Source organism: Poecile atricapillus, chromosome 28 (assembly GCF_030490865.1).
Source record: "Poecile atricapillus isolate bPoeAtr1 chromosome 28, bPoeAtr1.hap1, whole genome shotgun sequence".
Lineage (NCBI taxonomy): Eukaryota > Metazoa > Chordata > Aves > Passeriformes > Paridae > Poecile > Poecile atricapillus.
This window is the reverse complement of record NC_081276.1, coordinates 4,687,680-4,706,038: the sequence shown is the minus strand read 5'-3', so window position 1 is coordinate 4,706,038 and position 18,359 is coordinate 4,687,680. Positions and strand designations below refer to the sequence as shown.

The following is an 18,359-nucleotide window of genomic DNA, read 5'->3' as shown; positions in this document are numbered from 1 at the left end:
GCGCTCGCTGCCTCCGCTCACACCGGGCCGGGTGCCGCGGGATCCCGTGGGACCGGCCCGGGCTCCGGGACACGGCCAGGGTGGCCCTGTCACCTCCCCAGGGTGGCCCTGTCACCGCCCCAGGGTGGCTCCGGGCGGCTCCAGACTGGATCCCAGGGCAGGGGGGGCAGATTTGGGCAGCTCCTGGGGAGCACCGGGGACCCCCAGAGCCCCTCGGGGTGGGGCGGCAGCTCGGGGGGTTTGAGCCGAGCTTTGGGGACCGAGGCAGGCGGGAGAAGGGGACAGCGAGGAAGAGGAGGCCGAAGGCACAAAGGAGCCGCGGCAGCTCCGGGCGGTGCCAGCCCCGGGACTGCGAGCCCAGCTGGGGACAGAGGCCACCTCGTTAGTGACGGCAGCTAATGAGGCCAGAGCCTGGTGTCCACCCCGCACTCATCCTGCACACCCGCAGTGGTCCCGCGATCGCCGTCATTACGTTAATTACTGCCTGCAATTAACCGCAGAGACCCGGAGGCGATCACCCAGCGCCAGCCCCACAGCCCATAATGCATTTACTGCACAGCCGGGAGCGGTGCCTGCTCTGTCCCTGTGTCCCCGTGTCCCCCACACGTGTCCCCATGTCCCCCACACGTGTCCCCATGTCCCCCACACGCGTCTTTGTGCTCTCCTGAGTGTACCCAGGTCCCCGTACATGTCCCCGTGTCCCTTTATGTGTCCCCACACATCCCCCCGTTCCCCTGTCCCCACACATATCCCCATGTCCTGACATGTCCCCATGTCCCCACACGTGTCCCCATGTCCCCACACGTGTCCCCATGTCCCCACACGTGTCCCCATGTCCCCGTACGTATCTCCACGTTCCCCTGTGTGTCCCTATATTCCCGCTGTGAAAAACGAGGTTCACTCAATTAATTATAAAAAGTTTAATATAAACCAAAAGACAATTAGGAGACAAAGGAAATAAAGCAAAGGGTTAAAACAGCCGGGTGTGCCCTGGCGCGTTGCCAGGAACACCCCCGATATCTTTGGGACACCATTTTTATCCCCTCCTGCTGTGAGGGTTTAATGCATATTCAAACTTTTCCAAGAAGTATTTTGCATGGTCACTCCTTGGTTCCACCTTTTTAGAACATTTTTCTACAAGTGCTCAGTGCTGATGACAGTCTGGCCTCAATCGTCCTTCCACTGACCACAGTTTGGGCCCCGTTGTCTTTGCCCTCTGGGGATATCTTGCTTTTTGCACAGGGACATCGCTCTAACATTTGGAATTCTTCTACACCTAAAACTTGATAGCAAGAGAAAAAGTTACAGCCATAGCCAAAAAGCACTTAACATAAAATACTCATCCTAATATTTGTGAAAGCCAATGTCACACTATGGATTTATAACAGCACTCAGGGTGACAGTGGCAGCATCTGACCCGCAGTGGGGACAGATTTGGGCGCATCCCATCCTGAGGTCGCACCTCAGCTCCCGAAGAAGAGGGAGAAGCCTCCCCCAGGTTTTGTCCCTGGGCTGGTGCCGAGCCGAGCTGCTGCTCCTTGTCCCGCAGGGCTGGGGGTGGCTCGGGTTTGAAGCTCGGGGGCTGCTGAGGGGGGTCCAGCCCCAGGGGAGAGCTCCGGGCACTGCGGGCAGGGCAGGGGGCACAGCGGGGCCGGGCCGGGCAGTGACGGAACCGGGACTGCTCGGGGTCGGAAGGGATTTAAAGCCAAATTCATGCCCAGCCCCGGCACTAAACCAGGGTACCCCAGCCCTGAGCCCATCCCCTGCCTGTCGCTTCCGCGGCCATCCCGCAGGGCTGGAGCAGCACCCACGGGGAATTTCGGTGTCTCGGCCTTCACCAGCCGCTGTCCCCTCCCCTCCTGTCACCCCCGCAGCGAAGGTGGCCCGGGCACCGCAGGAAGGGCCACTGGCCATTCCCAGACCCCGGCGTGCCCCGGCTGTCGCTGCCTCTCGCCGTTTCGGGAGCTCCGGGGCTGGGTTGGAGGAAGGAAAGGGATTTCAACATTTCAACACCCGAGCCCTGTGTCCCCTCCGAGCCCTGTGTCCCCTCCGAGCCCTGTGTCCCCTCCGAGCCCTGTGTCCCCTCCGAGCCCTGTGTCCCCCCCGCCGGCCACACAGCGGGCGGCTCTGGGCGCCCGGAACGAGAACGGCCGAGGTCACCCTGGCAACAGAGGCCGGTGAAGATGACATTTTCCCAATCAATCGCCCTCTGCAATTAGCTGACACCCCCCCTCCCTTGCCGTGTAATTAAGTGAGCGCCGGGAGGCCGGGGCAGAGGGTGTCCCTGGGGCGCCGCCGTGGCTGTCCTGGCGTGTCCCCTCCCCGGGAGCTCCCCTGGCAGCCCCTGCCCTCACAGGGAAGAGTTAAAACCTCTGAGCCGGGTTCTTCCCTCTCCTCGAGATCCCAGCGGCTCCAGGTGCCCCGTTCCGAGCGGCCGAGCAGCTACAAAGAGCCGTTTGTTGGGAGAAAATTAATAGTAATATTAACAATATTGATAGTAATAGTAATATTATTAGTAATAGTAATAGTAATAGCAATAGCAATAGCAATAGTAGTAGTAGTAGTAGTAGTAGTAATAATAATAATAATAATAATAATAATAATAATAACAATAAATATTAGCATTTCCCCGCGGGACAGGGGTCGTTTCCCAGCCTGGGAGCAGCCCCATGAGCATTCCCCAAACTCCAGCCGACACCTCCTGGGCTCCCCTTGGTGTCCCACACTTTGGTCTGAAGGTGGTCCCCAGAGTGAGTGATGCCCTCAGCACCCAGAACCTGCCTCCAACACCCAAAATCCCCTCCCAAAATCCGCACCACCGGTGGCTGCTGCCCTTCCTGCTCCTTCCACCCTCCTCTTCCTCTGTCCCCAGCCACCACGGGCCAGGGGACAGCTCTGGGGAGGGGACAGGGCTGCTCACTGGTGCTGACCCTGTTTCTTGCCCACCACCAGCCCCTGCTCCCCAGTCTGACCAGTTCTGCTCTCACTGGAAGCTGGAGGGTGCAGAAGGACCCGGTCCCTGCGGTGACACAGGTGTCACTCGCCCTGCGGCAACAGGGACCCAATGTCTGGGGAGCATCACAGCCCCCCTGCTCTTTGGGGCACAGGACCATCCCTGGTGGGAGCACAGGCACCCATCCCGTGTCACCACCCAGGAGAATCCAAGGCACAGAGCAGTGACCGAGGCTCAGCCAAGGACCGTCCCTGGCTCCAGCCAAGCCAAGTCCGGAGTGAGGAGGAGAGTGGAGGCAGCAGGGGCTGCTGTGAGGTCCTTGTCCCCACCGGCTGTGGCAGAGGAGCCTCTCCGATGTCACCACATGAGGAGCTCTCCTGCCCGCACACACGGCACGGACACAGCCCCTGTCCCGGCCCCAGCACTCCCCGTCCTGGAGGGGCTGCACGAAAGGTGCTAAAAAACTCTTTAACGAGAGGATGGATGCCCGCGGTCACCTGTGACCTGTGCCAGGCGGCTCAGGGGCAGGAGTGACACAGACACCCGTGGGTGTCCCTCCCTTGCTGGGGGGAGATGCTGCAGGACAAGGCGGATCCTGTTGCAATCCTGGAGCTCCTGCAAACGCGGGCTGGGTGTGCGGAGCTGCCCGGTGTCAGTCGGGGACGTGCTCAGGTGTCAGCTCAGTGACCCTGAGCACCCCTCGGGCTGCCCAAAACCTCCCTCCCCCTGTGAGGCGGCAGCTTTGGGGCCGAGGCTGCTTTGATTGAGGTTTGGAACATCCCTCCATCCTTGGGAAGGAAAAGGTGGGGGCAGGGGGCAGGGAAAGCCAGGCAGGGCCCTCCTGCAGGGCTGGGACACTCTGCCAGCGCTGCCAGGGACCCTGGGGGACACTGGAGCCCTGATAGCTCCCAGGACCAGGCCAGCAGCACCAGTTCACTGCTAGAGCTCAGACTGGGACAGGCTGGAGGTGGTTTCTATGGATATGGACACAGAGTGGAATCAGGGGCTGCACCCCAGTGAGGGGCAGCAAAGTGGGAGGATTCGTGACCCACCAGCCCCTCCGAGCTCCCCCCTCTCCTCTTGCTGGGGTGAAAATGGAACCTTTTCCCCAGCAACTGCTTCCTTTCATGCCCCAAGTTCCAGCTCAGGGGGTTTTGGAATGGAGTTCTGGGATTCTCTCTGCTCCTTTGCTTGCCCCAATTCAGCTGCAGCATCTGACCAAGGTGGGGACGGGCAGTGCCAAGGCCTGAAGCCACGCTCAGAGCCAGAGGCAAAGCCACCCAAAAGGGGCAAAGGTTTGAGAGAGCAAGAAAACCCCTCCTGGGGGATTTGGTGATGCCCCGGATCTGGCAGTGCCCTGGGAGACAAGATCTTCCAGAGGAAAACAGGAGAGACTGACCTCTGAGGCAGATCCTGAACAGGCTTTGATGTCATTGAATCTTAGATTGGCTTGGGTTGGGAAGGACCTTAAAGCCCATCCAGTTCCACCCCTGCCATGGGCAGGGACCCCTTCCACTGTCCCAGGGTGCTCCAAGCCCTGTCCAAGCTGCCTCTGTGTCCTCCTGTCCCTCCACACGCCTGGGGCTGGGCTCTTACACTCCTGAAAATCCCACCTGCCTCCACCCTCGACCTGAGGGACACTCAAAGGCACCGAAAGAGCAACAAAGCGAAATGTTTTTGTCACCACAGGGGTTCCCTGCTGTCACCTCGGGCCGTCGGGTGACCTGCAGGGTCCCACACGGTGGGAGAAGAGGGACCCTCGGGGATGGGTGGGACCGGAGGCCACCGGAGCTCCCAGAGCCACAAAGGGGGGGGAGGTGGCTGAGAACACGGGCCGGGTGTGACTTTTCCAGCCTCCGGAGCAGCCGCTGCCATTCCCGAGCGTTAAATAAAACACATTGCCAGTGAGGTCATCTAATGGCCCATTATTTTTTTATTTGAACTTTTTACCTTCACCTCTTCCTCCGTGCTGAATCAGCTCCTTGGCTCGGCGCTTTAATTCCTGCCCCATTTGGGAGATGGATACGGGCTCCGGGGGGAGCCTGGGCACGGCTGGGGGATGCCGAGGCTCCATCGCGGCTCCGGGCAGAGGCAGGAGGAGCCGGGATGTGCCCGGTGCTGGGGGGGTTTGCACAGAGCGAGGGTCCGGACCCCGCTCCTCTTTCAGCCCAGGGTTGGATCGGGTTCTCTCCAGAAGGAGCGGCACCGCTTTCATCCCTTTTCCTCGGGCTCATCCCGGCGGAGGGAGGGTCCTGGAGGGGCTGGGAGCGCTGCTGGGGGTGACTGGGCTGGGCTGCAGCGTGAGCGGGGCCACAGGAGCTGAAGGGATCCAGGAATCCCGGGATGGGTTGGGTTGGGCAGCAGCCGCGTTCCGAGAGGGGCCGGGCTGGGACCCCTCGGGGCTGGGACCCCACTCACCCCCAGCCCGTGCCCGGGAGGCGCCGGTGTCACCCTGTGCCAGAGGGTGGGGACACAACTGAGGGGTCACCCCCAGCCCCAAGCAGCAGAACGGGGTCTTGTCCCCACTGCTGTCACAGAATAATGGAATGGTTTGGATTGGAAGGGACCTTAAACTCATCCCATCCCACCCCTGCCATGGCAGGGACACCTTCCACCATCCCAGGCTGCTCCAAGCCCTGTCCAGCCTGGCCTTGGGCACTGCCAGGGATCCAGGGGCAGCCCCAGCTGCTCTGGGCACCCTGTGCCAGGGCCTGCCCACCCTCCCAGCCAACAATTCCTTCCCAATATCCCATCCAGCCCTGCCCTCTGGCACTGGGAGCCATTCCCTGTGTCCTGTCCCTCCAGGCCTTGTCCCCAGTCCCTCTCCAGCTCTCCTGGAGCCCCTTTAGGCCCTGCAAGGGGCTCTGAGCTCTCCCTGGAGCCTTCTCTTCTCCAGGTGAGCAGCCCCAGCTCTCCCAGCCTGGCTCCACAGCAGAGGGGCTCCAGCCCTTGGAGCAGCTCCGTGGCCTCCTCTGGACTGGCTCCAGCAGCTCCAGCTCCTCCTGATGTTGTTCCCCAGGGCTGGGGCAGCTCTGCAGGTGGGGTCTCACCTGAGCACAGGGGCACAGGGGCAGAATCCCCCCTCCCCTGCTGCCCACGCTGGGGGCTCAGCCCAGCACAGGGGGGTTCCTGGGGTCAGTGCCCGTGGCCGGGGCAGGTTGAGCCTCTCACCCACCAACAGCCCAAGTCCTTCTCCCCAGGGCTGCTCTCCTTGAGTTCATCTCCCAGCCTGTGCTCAGGGCTGGCATTGCCCAGGTGCAGGTGCAGGACCTTGGACATGTTGAACTCACTTCTCCAGCTTGGGCAAGGATCTCCTGGGAAGCCTGTCCAGCCCCCCCAGCCCCAGGATGGCTCCAGCACCTCCCCTCCACAACTCTTCCGCAGGCAGAGCAGTCCCAGACTCAGAAATGTGCATCTAGTCAACACTCTTTTATTAAAAACAATTACAAAAAGTTACAGGTTACAATCGTTCTGTACAACCCAACCAAAGCTCTGGTGCCTGGGGAGGCGATGGCAGCCCTGGGCCAGGACTGGCTGTGACCACACTGATGGTGTGGCTGGATATGGTTCCACCTTCCCAGGGACATCCCTTGACACAGCCAACACACCCCCACCCCAAAAGCCTCAGCTTAGGCTGGACCATGGGGAAAGGAAGGGGAAATGATGCCAGGGGATTCCTGCCTGGAGGAACCATCTGCCTGCCCCAGTCCCAGGAGATGGGATCAAGCCAAGCAGCTCCACAAGCAGGACAGCAGCACATCGTGTCCATGTTAGGGTTATGAGCCATGTCCTGGCTCTTACAGGGAAGGAGCTGCTGTGGGAAGCAGGGGCTGCCTGTCAGGAACAGGCAGGAGGCAAGAGCCAGATCTGAGACCTGACGTGGCTGCTCCAGGGACATTCCATCGCTGCAGCCAGGGGTGAAGATAAATGGGGGATAAACATGGGAAAGAGGCAGAAGCAGAACAAACCTTCCCTCCCCAGCTGGGAAGCACTGAACTCTGTCTCTCCCACAGTCTGGGCAGGAACAGCACTGTTCCCTACAGGCCAAGGTGTCCCAAGGCTGCTTGGGGTGCAAGCCCCAAGGCAGGGAAGGAGCAGAGCTGGGTGTGGAGCACTGGGGGAGCTGCATCCCCAAAACCTGGGGTAAGGAACAGGCTGCCAGGAGAAACACAGATGGGCTCAGCAGTAACAGGAGTCTTTACAGCCCCATTTCTCCTGGTGGCTCCCACAGAGCCTGGCAGAGAAGCTGCCTCCCTGCCTCCGAGGGCAGCAGTGGCATGGGGAGAGTTCACCAGGCCCAGCGTGGGGCTGGAGCAGGACATCCCTGTCCTGGAACACAGCCCAGCCCACACTCCTGCCCACAGGCTGGGACAGCTCAGCAGGACATGCAGGGGACACACAGCTGTCCCCAAACCCTGAGCCCAGCAGGGCTACAAGGGAGTGAGCAGCTCCTGTGCCCCACTGCCCCCAGACTGACACAGCCAGCCCATGCCAGGGACACAGCAGCCACCAAGGGACACAATTCCAGTGCTGCCAGGGAGGGCGAGGTGTCACTGCTCTGGGAACGGGGTGAAGGTGCTCCCTGACCCCAGCTGAGAGACCCCAGCCATGGGGACTGTCCCCTCAGCTCTGCTGTCCCCAGACAGCAGCAGGGTCTGGGCACAGGGGCCCACCAGGGCCATCCAGTCTGCCTGGGCTCTGCCCCAGTCACCCAGTGACAGTGACACCCAGCAGCTGCTTTTGTCCAGGTGCCAGACACACAGCTGGCTCCTTCGCTCTCTACACAATTCCCAGCATGTAAACAAGCAGAAATGAAGGATTTTTCCCTATTGCTTTTGCCTGTACCAAGTCCCAGCACCAGGGGCGGGCTGGTGGGGAGTCCTGCCTGACCTGCACACCCCAAAAAGCCTTGTTCCCTGAACACAAGCTCACTGGGCCCTGCTGGAAGCTGAGGGTCAGGGAAGGACCCTTGTCCTACCCTGCAGTGATGGGATGCAGGTTCTCCCTGGATCTGGGAGCTGTTTGTCCCTGTCCTGCCACGTGGCTCCCTGAGGTCTGGGCAAGGTGTGACACTCGTGGTTTCCTCCTTAGCACTGACTGCAGAGCCAGGTGCCAGCCAGCCCTCAGCAAGGAGCTCACCTGGGGCACAGCAGGTGGCAATTCCCAGATCCCACCTCATTCCTGTCCCTGCAGCTGCTCAGAGCCAGCCTCCCTCTGCAGCTCTGCAGTGGGATGGCACCAGGATCTCTTGCCAAGTGCTTGATCCTCAGATCTTGCTTCCCACACCAGCTACACAATCCACTCACAGCTGCCTGCCCAACCTTCTTCCATCTCCCCCCTCTCCAAACACTGCTTTGGAGTACAGAGGCAATTTAACTTACATTTGGGAAAAAAAAGAAAAAGTAAACACTCTACCTTTAACTGAACCAGAAAGATCCTTCTGCACATCTCCAACCTACCTCTAACAAGCTTCTCCTAGGAACCAAGAAGTTCTGGTTGTGCTACTCAAAACCACCTTACCAGGCCCACAAGGCAGTGCTTGGACCACAGAGAATCCCTCAGGGGAGTCTGAGGATCTGAGAGCCACCAGCTGGACAGGGGGACTGCAGGTGTGAGTCCAGGAGTCCTGCTGGGATGGCTGGGGAGCAGGAACATGCTGCTGGCACGGGGGGACAGAGTGGCTGTGGGCATTTATTGCACTGCTTTTTCACAGAGGTGCAGGAGAACAGCAGAGAGACAACGCGCAGGTCATCGCTTCACTTTCGCATCCTCTTTGATCTTCCACACCATCAGCTCCATGCAGGCTCGGGCATCCTCACTGGAGTCATGTCCTTCCACTGGGGACACAAACACAGGCAGTGACCCCCTGCTCCTGTTCAGCAGAGCACAGGGAGCTCCCCAGGCAGAGCCAGCTGCTCCATCCCCTGCAGCCACAGCCACACCTGGGAGCACCCTGAGCCACAGCCGGGGATTTAAACAATTCCACAGAATCAGGGAATGCTTTGTGTTTTATGGTTTGTTCAAGATCATCCAGTGCCACCCCTGCCATGGCAGGGACACCTTCCACTACCCCAGGTTCCTCCCATCCAGCCTGGCCTTGGGCACTGCCAGGGATCCAGGGGCAGCCACAGCTGCTCTGGGCACCCTGGGCCAGGGCCTGCCCACCCTCCCAGCCAACAATTCCTTCCCAATATCCCATCCAGCCCTGCCCTCTGGCACTGGGAGCCATTCCCTGTGTCCTGTCCCTCCAGGCCTTGTCCCCAGTCCCTCTCCAGCTCTCCTGGAGCCCCTTTAGGCCCTGCAAGATTTAAGGAGTCCCCAGAGCCTTCCCTTCTCTAGGCTGAACACTCCCAACTTTGAACACTTCTTTTTCCCACTAAACCCACAGTTTTTTCTGGGCTTCATCCTGACACCATCAGCTATGGAACAGTTGGGAGCTTCCCCAGCAGTGTTTACAATGTGCTCAGGGAAGACAGGAGGGAACAGGCTCCACTTCCAACAGGAGGACCCATCTCTGCTGGCCAGGGAGGGAAGGGAGGACAGGACCTGGCCTTGGCAGAGCCACCCTCAGCCTTCCCACACCATTTCCTTTGTCCCACTCAGCACAGGGAGGGAAGCAGAGAGCTCTGCCCTCAGAACAGGGCTCACGCTGAAACCAGCTGTGGCTGAAGCTTCTTATGTCAGCACATTCCCAGCTACCACACACATGCAGGGGAGCAAACAGCAGGAGCAAGAGGATGGGCTTGGGGAGAGCAGAGGAAGGCAGGGCTGAGGAGAGCACACCCAGGAGGAAGTGGGGTCCCTCAGAGGTCTCACCATTGTCCTGGATGATGCGTTTGAGGTAGTCGGCCATCAGCGTGCGCAGGGCCCGCTTGTAGGGCAGCCCCAGGCGGTGGGGGAACACGATGGCTGTGTCCACTACAGTGCCGTGGATCAGCTGAGGGAGGGAGCACAGGAACAGGGTTATTTCCCCCCTCCCACAGGGACAGGCACTCCTTGGGATCAGCCACACTGCAGCAACCTTCCGGTCACCTCTGGGGCGCTGTGCAATGCTCTCGGCAGCTTCCGACCCAACCAGTCTGGCAGGAGGCTCTGGGATGCAGGATGAGTCCCCTGGCAGGGTGTGTGCACACAGCATCCCCACTGCTGTGCCAGCCACATTCCTGCTCCCAGAGCCCTGAGCCCTCACATGCAGCCCAGCAGAGATTCAGGGCTCATCCAGTTCGGGTAACTCAAGCAGGACAGGCCAATCCTTAATGCCCAAAGCCTGGAGGAGCTGGAACAGCTCCTGAGTCCTTCACAACTAAAAACTAAACTGAAGAACCAGCTGACTGCACAACAGCCTCTGTGGGAGTTGTAGCAACCTTTCAACTGCTTCTCAAGATGAAGCAGCTCAGTCTGTGACATCCCTGAGGATTGGAACTGGGTAATCCTCATGGTGCCTCCAACCAAACCATTCTGGGATTCTGAGATGGGGACAGAAGTGGGCAGGATGTGCATGCCAAAGCAGGATGTACATCACACTGCTGCTACAGAGCAGGCCTGGCCTTCAGGGTGCAAACCAACCCTAAATCCTCCCATCCACCAGCAGTGACTCAACAGGAAGTTTTTAACCAGCACCAGCTCAGCAAGGATGGAATGGGGCAAGGAAATTCTATCACTGAATCATATCAGAGAATGTTTTGAGTTGGGACTTTTTAAAGGGCTTCTACTCCATCCCCTGCCATGGCAGGGACACCTTCCATCATCCCAGGCTGCTCCAAGCCCCATCCAGCCTGGCCTTGGGCACTGCCAGGGATCCAGGGGCAGCCACAGCTGCTCTGGGCACCCTGTGCCAGGGCCTGCCCACCCTCCCAGCCAACAATTCCTTCCCAATATCCCATCCAGCCCTGCCCTCTGGCACTGGGAGCCATTCCCTGTGTCCTGTCCCTCCAGGCCTTGTCCCCAGTCCCTCTCCAGCTCTCCTGGAGCCCCTTTAGGCCCTGCAAGGGGCTCTGAGCTCTCCCTGGAGCCTTCTCTTCTCCAGGTGAGCAGCCCCAGCTCTCCCAGCCTGGCTCCAGAGCAGAGGGGCTCCAGCCCTCTAATCCAACACCTCAGCTATGAATTGTCACCACGCTGGAGGAACTGAGGATGCTGAACAGATCAAAGTGCTCCCCACCCTACACCAAGGGGCCTGGGGACACTCAAAGGCTCCACCTGACAAAGTCCATAAACATAGAGCAGGCTGGCTTTTTTTGACACTGATTTCTTCCTCTCAGGCTAAGACAAGATTAATCCTTTGCTGCATCCAGTGAGAGCTAAAGGAATGTGGATGAAGGCAATCCCATATCCTGAGCACAGGAGTGAAGTGCAGGGCTTAAGAGATAAACCTGTGTCCTGTCCCAACACAGATCACTCCAACAGGATCCTGATAATCCCTCTCCACTCTGCCTCCAGGCACCAGCTCATGTTGCAGGACAAGCCACAACCCCATCAGAAACAGCTCCAGAACTGCCCCAGAACAGCTGCACTGTAACAGAAACAACCTGCTCCCCTCCCCGGAGTATAAAACTGCCAACGTTATGGATAATCTCCCCTGGACTGCACTCAGCTCTGGCACCCTCCCAGACACAGTGGTAATTACTTATGTAGATCAGGAAGACTGAGGAAACAGGATGATAAAGCTTTAAATAAAACTTGAAATGCCATCAGCACTTGGAACTTGCCACAGCCATTAGTGAGATATGGCTTTACTGCCACAGCCCTCGGCCATTCTGCTGTGACACCCCACGGCTCTGCTGGATTGCTCTGGGCTCCTCTTGGCAGAAGCTGTGGTGCTAAAAGAAAATCAAGCCTCTGTGAGGCCAGGGCAGTCATCTCGAGCTGATCTAACTGGAAATAATGTTTTTCTGATTATGATGAAGCCTCTCCAAGGCTGGGATAAAGGGTGCCACGGAGAGGTGAAGTGTTTTACAGGCATTAAAAGCTCCTGCTTCCAGCCCAGCACTGGGGCTGGCAGCCACAGAGGCTTCAGCAGGAGAGCTGTGGGACAAAGAATGGCTGAGGGAAGTTGTGGCATGTGAACACAAAGACTTGGCTCCTGCCTGCCACACGCTCTCCTGGTGACCCAGGACAAACCCCTGGGGCCTCAGGGCAGGACACACTCCCTGGTAGAGGTGGCTGAGGGATGGACACACCAGGCTGATGAGGGCCAGGCAGGAAACAGGACAGGTAAAATGTCAAAATAACTTCATCAAAGTAACACCACAATTCCTAGAAAAGCTGGCACAGAACAGAGAATAGATCTGGCAGGGGTGAGAGGCACATGATTTGGGATCAGTCATAAATCATGGAATGGTTTGGGTTGGAAGAGACCTTAGAGACCATCTTGTTCCACCTTCCATTAGATGAGGCTGCTCAGAGCCCTGGCCAGGCCTGTCACCCTGGGCAGCAGCAGCCACTAACAGTTCAGGTGACACCATGAATGACACACACGACCCCACTCCCTTGCACTTCCACCACAACCAGCTTCACACAGGCTCAGAGACTGGACAAGGAATCCCAGAATATCCTGAGCTGGAAGAGACCCACAGGGATCATCAGAGCAGCCCCTGGCCCTGCCCAGACCCCCCAAGAACCCCACCCTGAGCATCCCTGAGAGCGCTGTCCAAACGCTCCTGGAGCTCTGGCAGCCTTGGGGCCGGGCCCATTCCCTGGGGAGCCTGGGCAGTGCCAGCACCCTCGGGGGGAAGAACCTTGCCCTGAGATCCATCCCAAGGCCTGGCACAGCTCCAGCCCTTCCTGGGCTCCTGTCCCTGGTCACAAGAGTGAAAGGATACTTGTCCCTCCTCTTCCTCCATGAGGATGTTGAAGAACCACAATGAGTCTCCCCTCAGTCTCCTCAAGGCTGAACAAACCAAGTGCCCTCAGCTGCTCCTCACGAGGCCCCTCCAGACCCTTCCTCATCCTCACAGCTCCTCTGGACACTCTCCAATGGTTGCATGGCTTTTTTATCCTGTGGTGTCCAAAACTGCACACAGGACCTGAGGTGAGGCCACCCCACTACTGTTAACTCCTGGTCCTTGGAAATAAAAACAGTTCCTAAATTTGAAGGAGACACCTCACACCCCCCAGGGTGGGAAAGCACCACAGGGAGATGTGAAGGCAAGAGCCCAAGTTACCTTTAGTGCAAATAAATCGCTTTCCAAGCTGTGCCCTATCAATATGGTGTCTGCACTGAACATGTTCAGTAGGACGGCTTGGACATCCCGCAGGGTGATGCTCGTGTTCTCCAGGTCCTCTTCTGTCACACCTGAGAATCTGCAACAGGACACAGGAGGGTGTCCTTCACTTGAACAAACACCTCAAGGCCCAAAGCCCCTCAGCCCTTAGAGAGTGTGGGCAGTGGAGTTTCAAAGCGTGCTCCCAGCCACTCTGAGCTCCTGGGAGAGCACAAAGCTCTGTCCCATGGAGAACCATCCTCACCTGGTGTTACAGCCCTTACCTGGTGTTGTAATCCACCACCTTGGAGTCTGGCTTCACAAAGGTGTCGTACACCACTTTCAGCTCTGAGTTGATCACAGTTACTCTTGTCAGCTCCAGTCCTTGTTTAGTGTAGCACTGCAAGGAACAGGGCAGATTGATGAGAGGCACAGGCCAACCAGTGTGGAGCCCCTCACCCAAGGGCTGCAGCCCCCAAAATGCAGCACATCTGGTGCAGCAAGGCCAGGCAGCAGCACTGCCCAGCGTGGGCCAGTCAGAGCCTGCCAGGGCTGCACAGCCTTCAAGTCAAACACACCAATCAATAAGAGCTCATTTACACCTCCAGCACCAATATTCAGAGCAGAGAGAATGAGGTCAGGAAACAGCTTCCCTTCAGCCACTTGTGTCACACCTCAGCCAGTCCCAAAAAGCTTTGCTTTGGCTTTGGACCCACCATTTCACAGTCTAAGGCGTAGATCCCAGGGTAGCCATCAGTCGTGGGCAGCTTCTCAAAAGTCTTCACAAAGCCATCCAGGCTCTCCTTGCGCCCATCATGCACGTGTTGCTGAAAGGAAAAGACAGGGACAGCTGGTGATGATGAAAAAGAAGCCAAAGAGCCCACTCCAACAAACCTCCACTTCAACAGAAATGGGTTTTTAATAATTTCTTAATGAGGAATAAGTTTTGCCTACAGTGAGCCTGAGAAGTTCACAGCAAACACAGCCATGGGCAGCCCTAATTCCAGTGGCAGATCCAGGCTGGTGGCATCGTACTGACAGCACGTGGAGGAGGACATCACATGTCTGGGGAGAAAGAGCTTTCAATCTGGAGTAAAATTAGTCAGAAAGGGTCACATTGAGGCCTGACACTGATGTAACTCCAGCTCCTGGTTCCTGTGGCCAAGACAAGCCCAGGACAGGATCCAAGTGCAGGATCCTAACCCCAGACATCCCTGTGTGAGCGTGAGCACCAGGTGCAGGTGGCAGCAGACACCCAGCTCCAGAGTGTGTCTCACAGCCACTGCATCCCACAGCCAGCCCACACCACCAGCAGCTCCAGCCCAGCAGCACTTGAGGCAATACAGGGAATTTCCAAGCACTCTGCATTGTTCCCAGCTAAAGCTCCAGGGTCAACAAGATCCAGCAGGAAAACTCAGGGAGTGATTTCACAAGTGGCTTAAGCCAGTGCATGACTGAGCTGCTGTTACAACACAGGTACTCCCACACTCCTCCACAGCACACATCCTACTGCTTATCCTGAAACCTTCCTGGCACCAGGGGCTCTAAGCTGGATGAAGTTTAATGGGGAAGCAGGAACAGGTAACCAAGGGCAAGGCAGAGCTGTGCCCTTTTGCCTGCTGCCATGGTTTTAGGTAAAACCAACCTGCACCACAGCCAGAGGTGATTCTCTCCCTCCCTCATTCCCCAGTGGGTTTTTTTGTTGTGTTTAAGTTTTGTCTGTCCCTAAATCTCCACGTATTTGTGCACAGTCACAGCAGCCTCCTTCACCATGCTCAAAATCATGGAATCACAGAATCCTTAAGGTTGGAAAGGACTCCCAAGATCATCAAATCAACCCAGCAGTCCCACCATGGTCACCACTAAACCACGTCCCCAAGAGCCACGTTTTTTTGGAACACTTCCAGGGATGGTGACTCCACCATTGCCCTGGAAATCCCCTTCCAATGCTTTTCAACTCTTTCTGTGAAGAAATTTTCCCTAATATCCAATCTAAGCCTCCCCTGACCCAGCCTGAGGCCGTTCCCTCTCCTCCTGTCCCTGTTCCCTGGGAGCAGAGCCCAACCCCCCGGCTGTCCCCTCCTGGCAGGGAGTTGTGCAGAGCCAGAAGGGCCCCCTGAGCCTCCTTTTCTCCAGGCTGAGCCCCTTTCCAGCTTCTCCAGCTCTGTTCCCCTCTCTGGACACACTCTAGCCCTTCAAGGTCCTTCTTGTCATGAGGGGCCCAAAATTGACCCCTGGATTTGAGGTGGGGCCTCAGCAGTGCCCAGCATGGTACAGGGATTCCCATAGGTCTCACCCTACAAGGAATGAAATTGTTCTGGGTTGCCTCAGGATTAAAGGCTGGAGAGATGAGGAACTGAGGCCCTTGTAAAGCTGACATGTGTGGGCAGAGAGGAAACCAAAGCAGGATTTGCATATTTTCTTGCACAGGTCACTACTGCAGGTCCAGCCAGAGCACAGGAACTGCATCATTTGAAGTTAATGAGGCAGCTGGGCCAATACAGAGGCCAATCTCTCCCTGTATCCACTGCCAGCACTGCTCCAAGGCCTCATGGATCACTGCTGCCCTGGGGCAAGGGGACACATTTGTCCACTCTGCACCCATGACATGGATCCCCTGCTGAGGGAATGGGGAGAGCAGCTCAGCAGCCAGGAGACAGCAAACACCTCTCCCTCAGCCCTTCCTTCCCTGTGTAACACAACAGAACTGAGCAGTGAAGAGAAAACAAAAATAAACTCTATTAGGTATTTTTCTCTATCAGCTGCTGTTCTGAAACTGCCCAATTCTTCCTGGCTGGGAGGAGGGCAGGGAAGTTGCTCCTGTTTTTGAGAGCTGAGGAAGCAGCAGCCTCGGATATCACAAAGAGCAGCCACTCCAGGCTCCCTGGAGCAGCACAGCTCCCTCCTGCCATCTCCTGCCTCTCTGCCTAACTGCAGCAAACCCAGGCAGGGACACCCTGTGCTTGGACACACAAACGGGCTTTTCTAACCAGCTCTGGGTCCAGACACTGAGAATGGTGTCTTATTACAGATATTTTCTGCTTTCAAAGCCCTTCTTTAAAACTGAAGGATTCTGTGCTCCCCAATATCCCAACATCCCAAAATTTCACTGTGTGGAAATTGAGCAGGCTGTGGATTGAAATCTTCCAAAGGGTGCTGTGAAAACTGGGGGCTTAAAAAAAGAGGGAGAGGGACTCTTTATACTGGTATGGAGTGACAGGAGACAGGGAATGGCCTCCCACTTCCAGAGAGCAGGGTTAGATGGGATATTGGGAAGGAATTGTTCCCTGTGAGGGTGAGGAGGCCCTGGCACAGGTTACCCAGAGAAGCTGATTTTAAAAAATCCTAAATTCATGTGGAAAAGAAAGAGAAGGAACAACCTGATCCCATCCAATCCAACTGTACAGGGCAGACTTTTACAGTGCACAGAAAACTCTTCCAATTGTAACAAACCTTGAATTTTGCCCAGAATTCACCTTCTACCTCGAGTTTTTGGTTTTCTCTTGTGTGGCAGGTGCCAAATATAAAAATGTCACTAAAGCAAGTGACAAGGAGCATGCCCAGAGAGCTGAGGGAAAAGCACAAGACAGTCTGGGGATGTCAGGCTGGGACACCAACTCTCCTAAGGGAAAGAATAAAGCATCTGTGCAAAGGCACCCTAAGCAGCGCTCTGCTCTATCAAAATCCACATCTGAGCAAGTTTTTCATTATTTTTTCTACTGCTGGGCTCCCTCAAAAGAAGTTTTGTAATGTTTTGGAGATACAACAGGCTCCTTGGGAAGACTCATTCTCTCATTACAACCAAGGACAGAAAACTTGTCAGAAAAGATTTGTCCACCAGGAGAAAGTTACCTTAGCATGGGAATCTGGAAAGGAAAAGATGGGAAAAAGGCTTTGGCACACTGTTGCCAAGGCTCTGGGACTGCTCCTTGAAAGGAAATCCCTTATTTCTCATTTCTTCTGCGATTCACTAAAGAACATCAGCTTTTCTATGTCCCTCAAGTAGATGAGCTGGGCAGCTCAGGATAAATGAACCCAGCTCACTCCAGACAGCTGAGTGTCAAATACTGGATTTTCCTACCACTTCAGAGCAAAAAAAAATTAAGCTGCACTTGTTTTATCCCCTTAAGGGAAGCCACTGCTCTTCTAAAGGCTTAAGCAAGGATTTCCCAGCCACTGCCACTGTGAGCAGAGCACAAATGTCACTGAGAATAAGAAGGTGTTGTTCCATCACTTACTTTAGCAACCTGGCAGCCTGGTGACCCCACAGCTCCGGAGCAGCAGCTGTAGTGAGTCTCCCACCCACCTGGCACTGAAAGAGCAAGAGATGAAGGGTCAAGGAGAACAGTCTTGTTAACAAGAGACCTGAACTTCAGCTTTCATGTGCAGATCCCCTGGATCCCCACAATAATGTGTCAAACACAAGGGGAAAATTACTGTGGATTCCCAGGCAGCAATCTGAAGAGTTTAAGCCTCTGGTACTCAGCCAGACAAACTCCAGAAGCCACTCGGATGCTCTGATGGAAAACCAGAGCAGAGCTCAAACTAGGTTAGTGCCTCACTGCAAATGAATTCAACCAAGATCAGTGAATCCTCCTGGGAGTGACAGACCTTTAGTGCTCCCAGTCAGCCTTTTAAAAGGCTGATTTCTCTCAAAAAGCACAGGAAGGTTTTTTCCTTTACTTTTCTGAACAAAGATGAAGCACCTCCGCTGCAGCCCCAGTGTCACATTTTGGGGATCAGCAAGTCCAGCACCTCTTTGTGAGGCCATTTCAGTGACAGGCACAGGAACTGTCACCACCTGGGAGCGTGACAAGCCCCAAAATCAGGCTCAAAGCTGTGTTTGGAGCTGGAGCAGAGGCAGCACAGGCCAATCCCCCAGGCAGGGCTGTACCTCTCTGCTTGCGCAGCCGCCCCCAGTGATGGACACACTCCTCCTTCCGGATGCAGTTCCCCGAGGCTGAGACCATGTACTCGGTGCCACAGCGACAGCAGATCCTGCACGAGGCTTGGGGACAGGAGAGAAACAACAGCCAGGTCACTGGAAACCCCTCACCTGCTTAACCTGGCCAAAGCAAAGGAAATCACAATCACTCAAGCCCAAAATGCTCTTAAATGATGTTTTCTGTTAAAAAGGAATCCAAATGTTGTTCCAAATTCCTATAAAGACACAGCAATCTCTCTGAAATCTGCCCCCCAAACACTCC

At 56.5% G+C, this 18,359-nt stretch overlaps 2 protein-coding genes across 2 annotated transcripts in view; one reads left to right on the top strand and one right to left on the bottom strand.

The window, feature by feature from the left end:
• Positions 1-18,359, top strand: part of SCAMP4 (secretory carrier membrane protein 4) — a 138,267-nt gene continuing 119,908 nt past the window's right edge. The window contains exon 1 of the mRNA XM_058858695.1: positions 1-10. The gene's annotated coding sequence lies outside the window, so the exon portion shown is untranslated. The remainder of the gene's footprint in view (positions 11-18,359) is intronic.
• REXO1 (RNA exonuclease 1 homolog) overlaps positions 6,364-18,359 on the bottom strand; it is a 46,182-nt gene continuing 34,186 nt past the window's right edge. The window contains exons 10-16 of the mRNA XM_058858679.1: positions 18,047-18,160; positions 17,391-17,464; positions 13,869-13,979; positions 13,437-13,552; positions 13,114-13,252; positions 9,770-9,890; positions 6,364-8,790 (exon numbers count right to left, since the gene is read on the bottom strand). Of these exons, the coding sequence (XP_058714662.1) occupies positions 8,702-8,790; positions 9,770-9,890; positions 13,114-13,252; positions 13,437-13,552; positions 13,869-13,979; positions 17,391-17,464; positions 18,047-18,160 (764 nt within the window). The 3' untranslated portion in view covers positions 6,364-8,701. The remainder of the gene's footprint in view (positions 8,791-9,769; positions 9,891-13,113; positions 13,253-13,436; positions 13,553-13,868; positions 13,980-17,390; positions 17,465-18,046; positions 18,161-18,359) is intronic.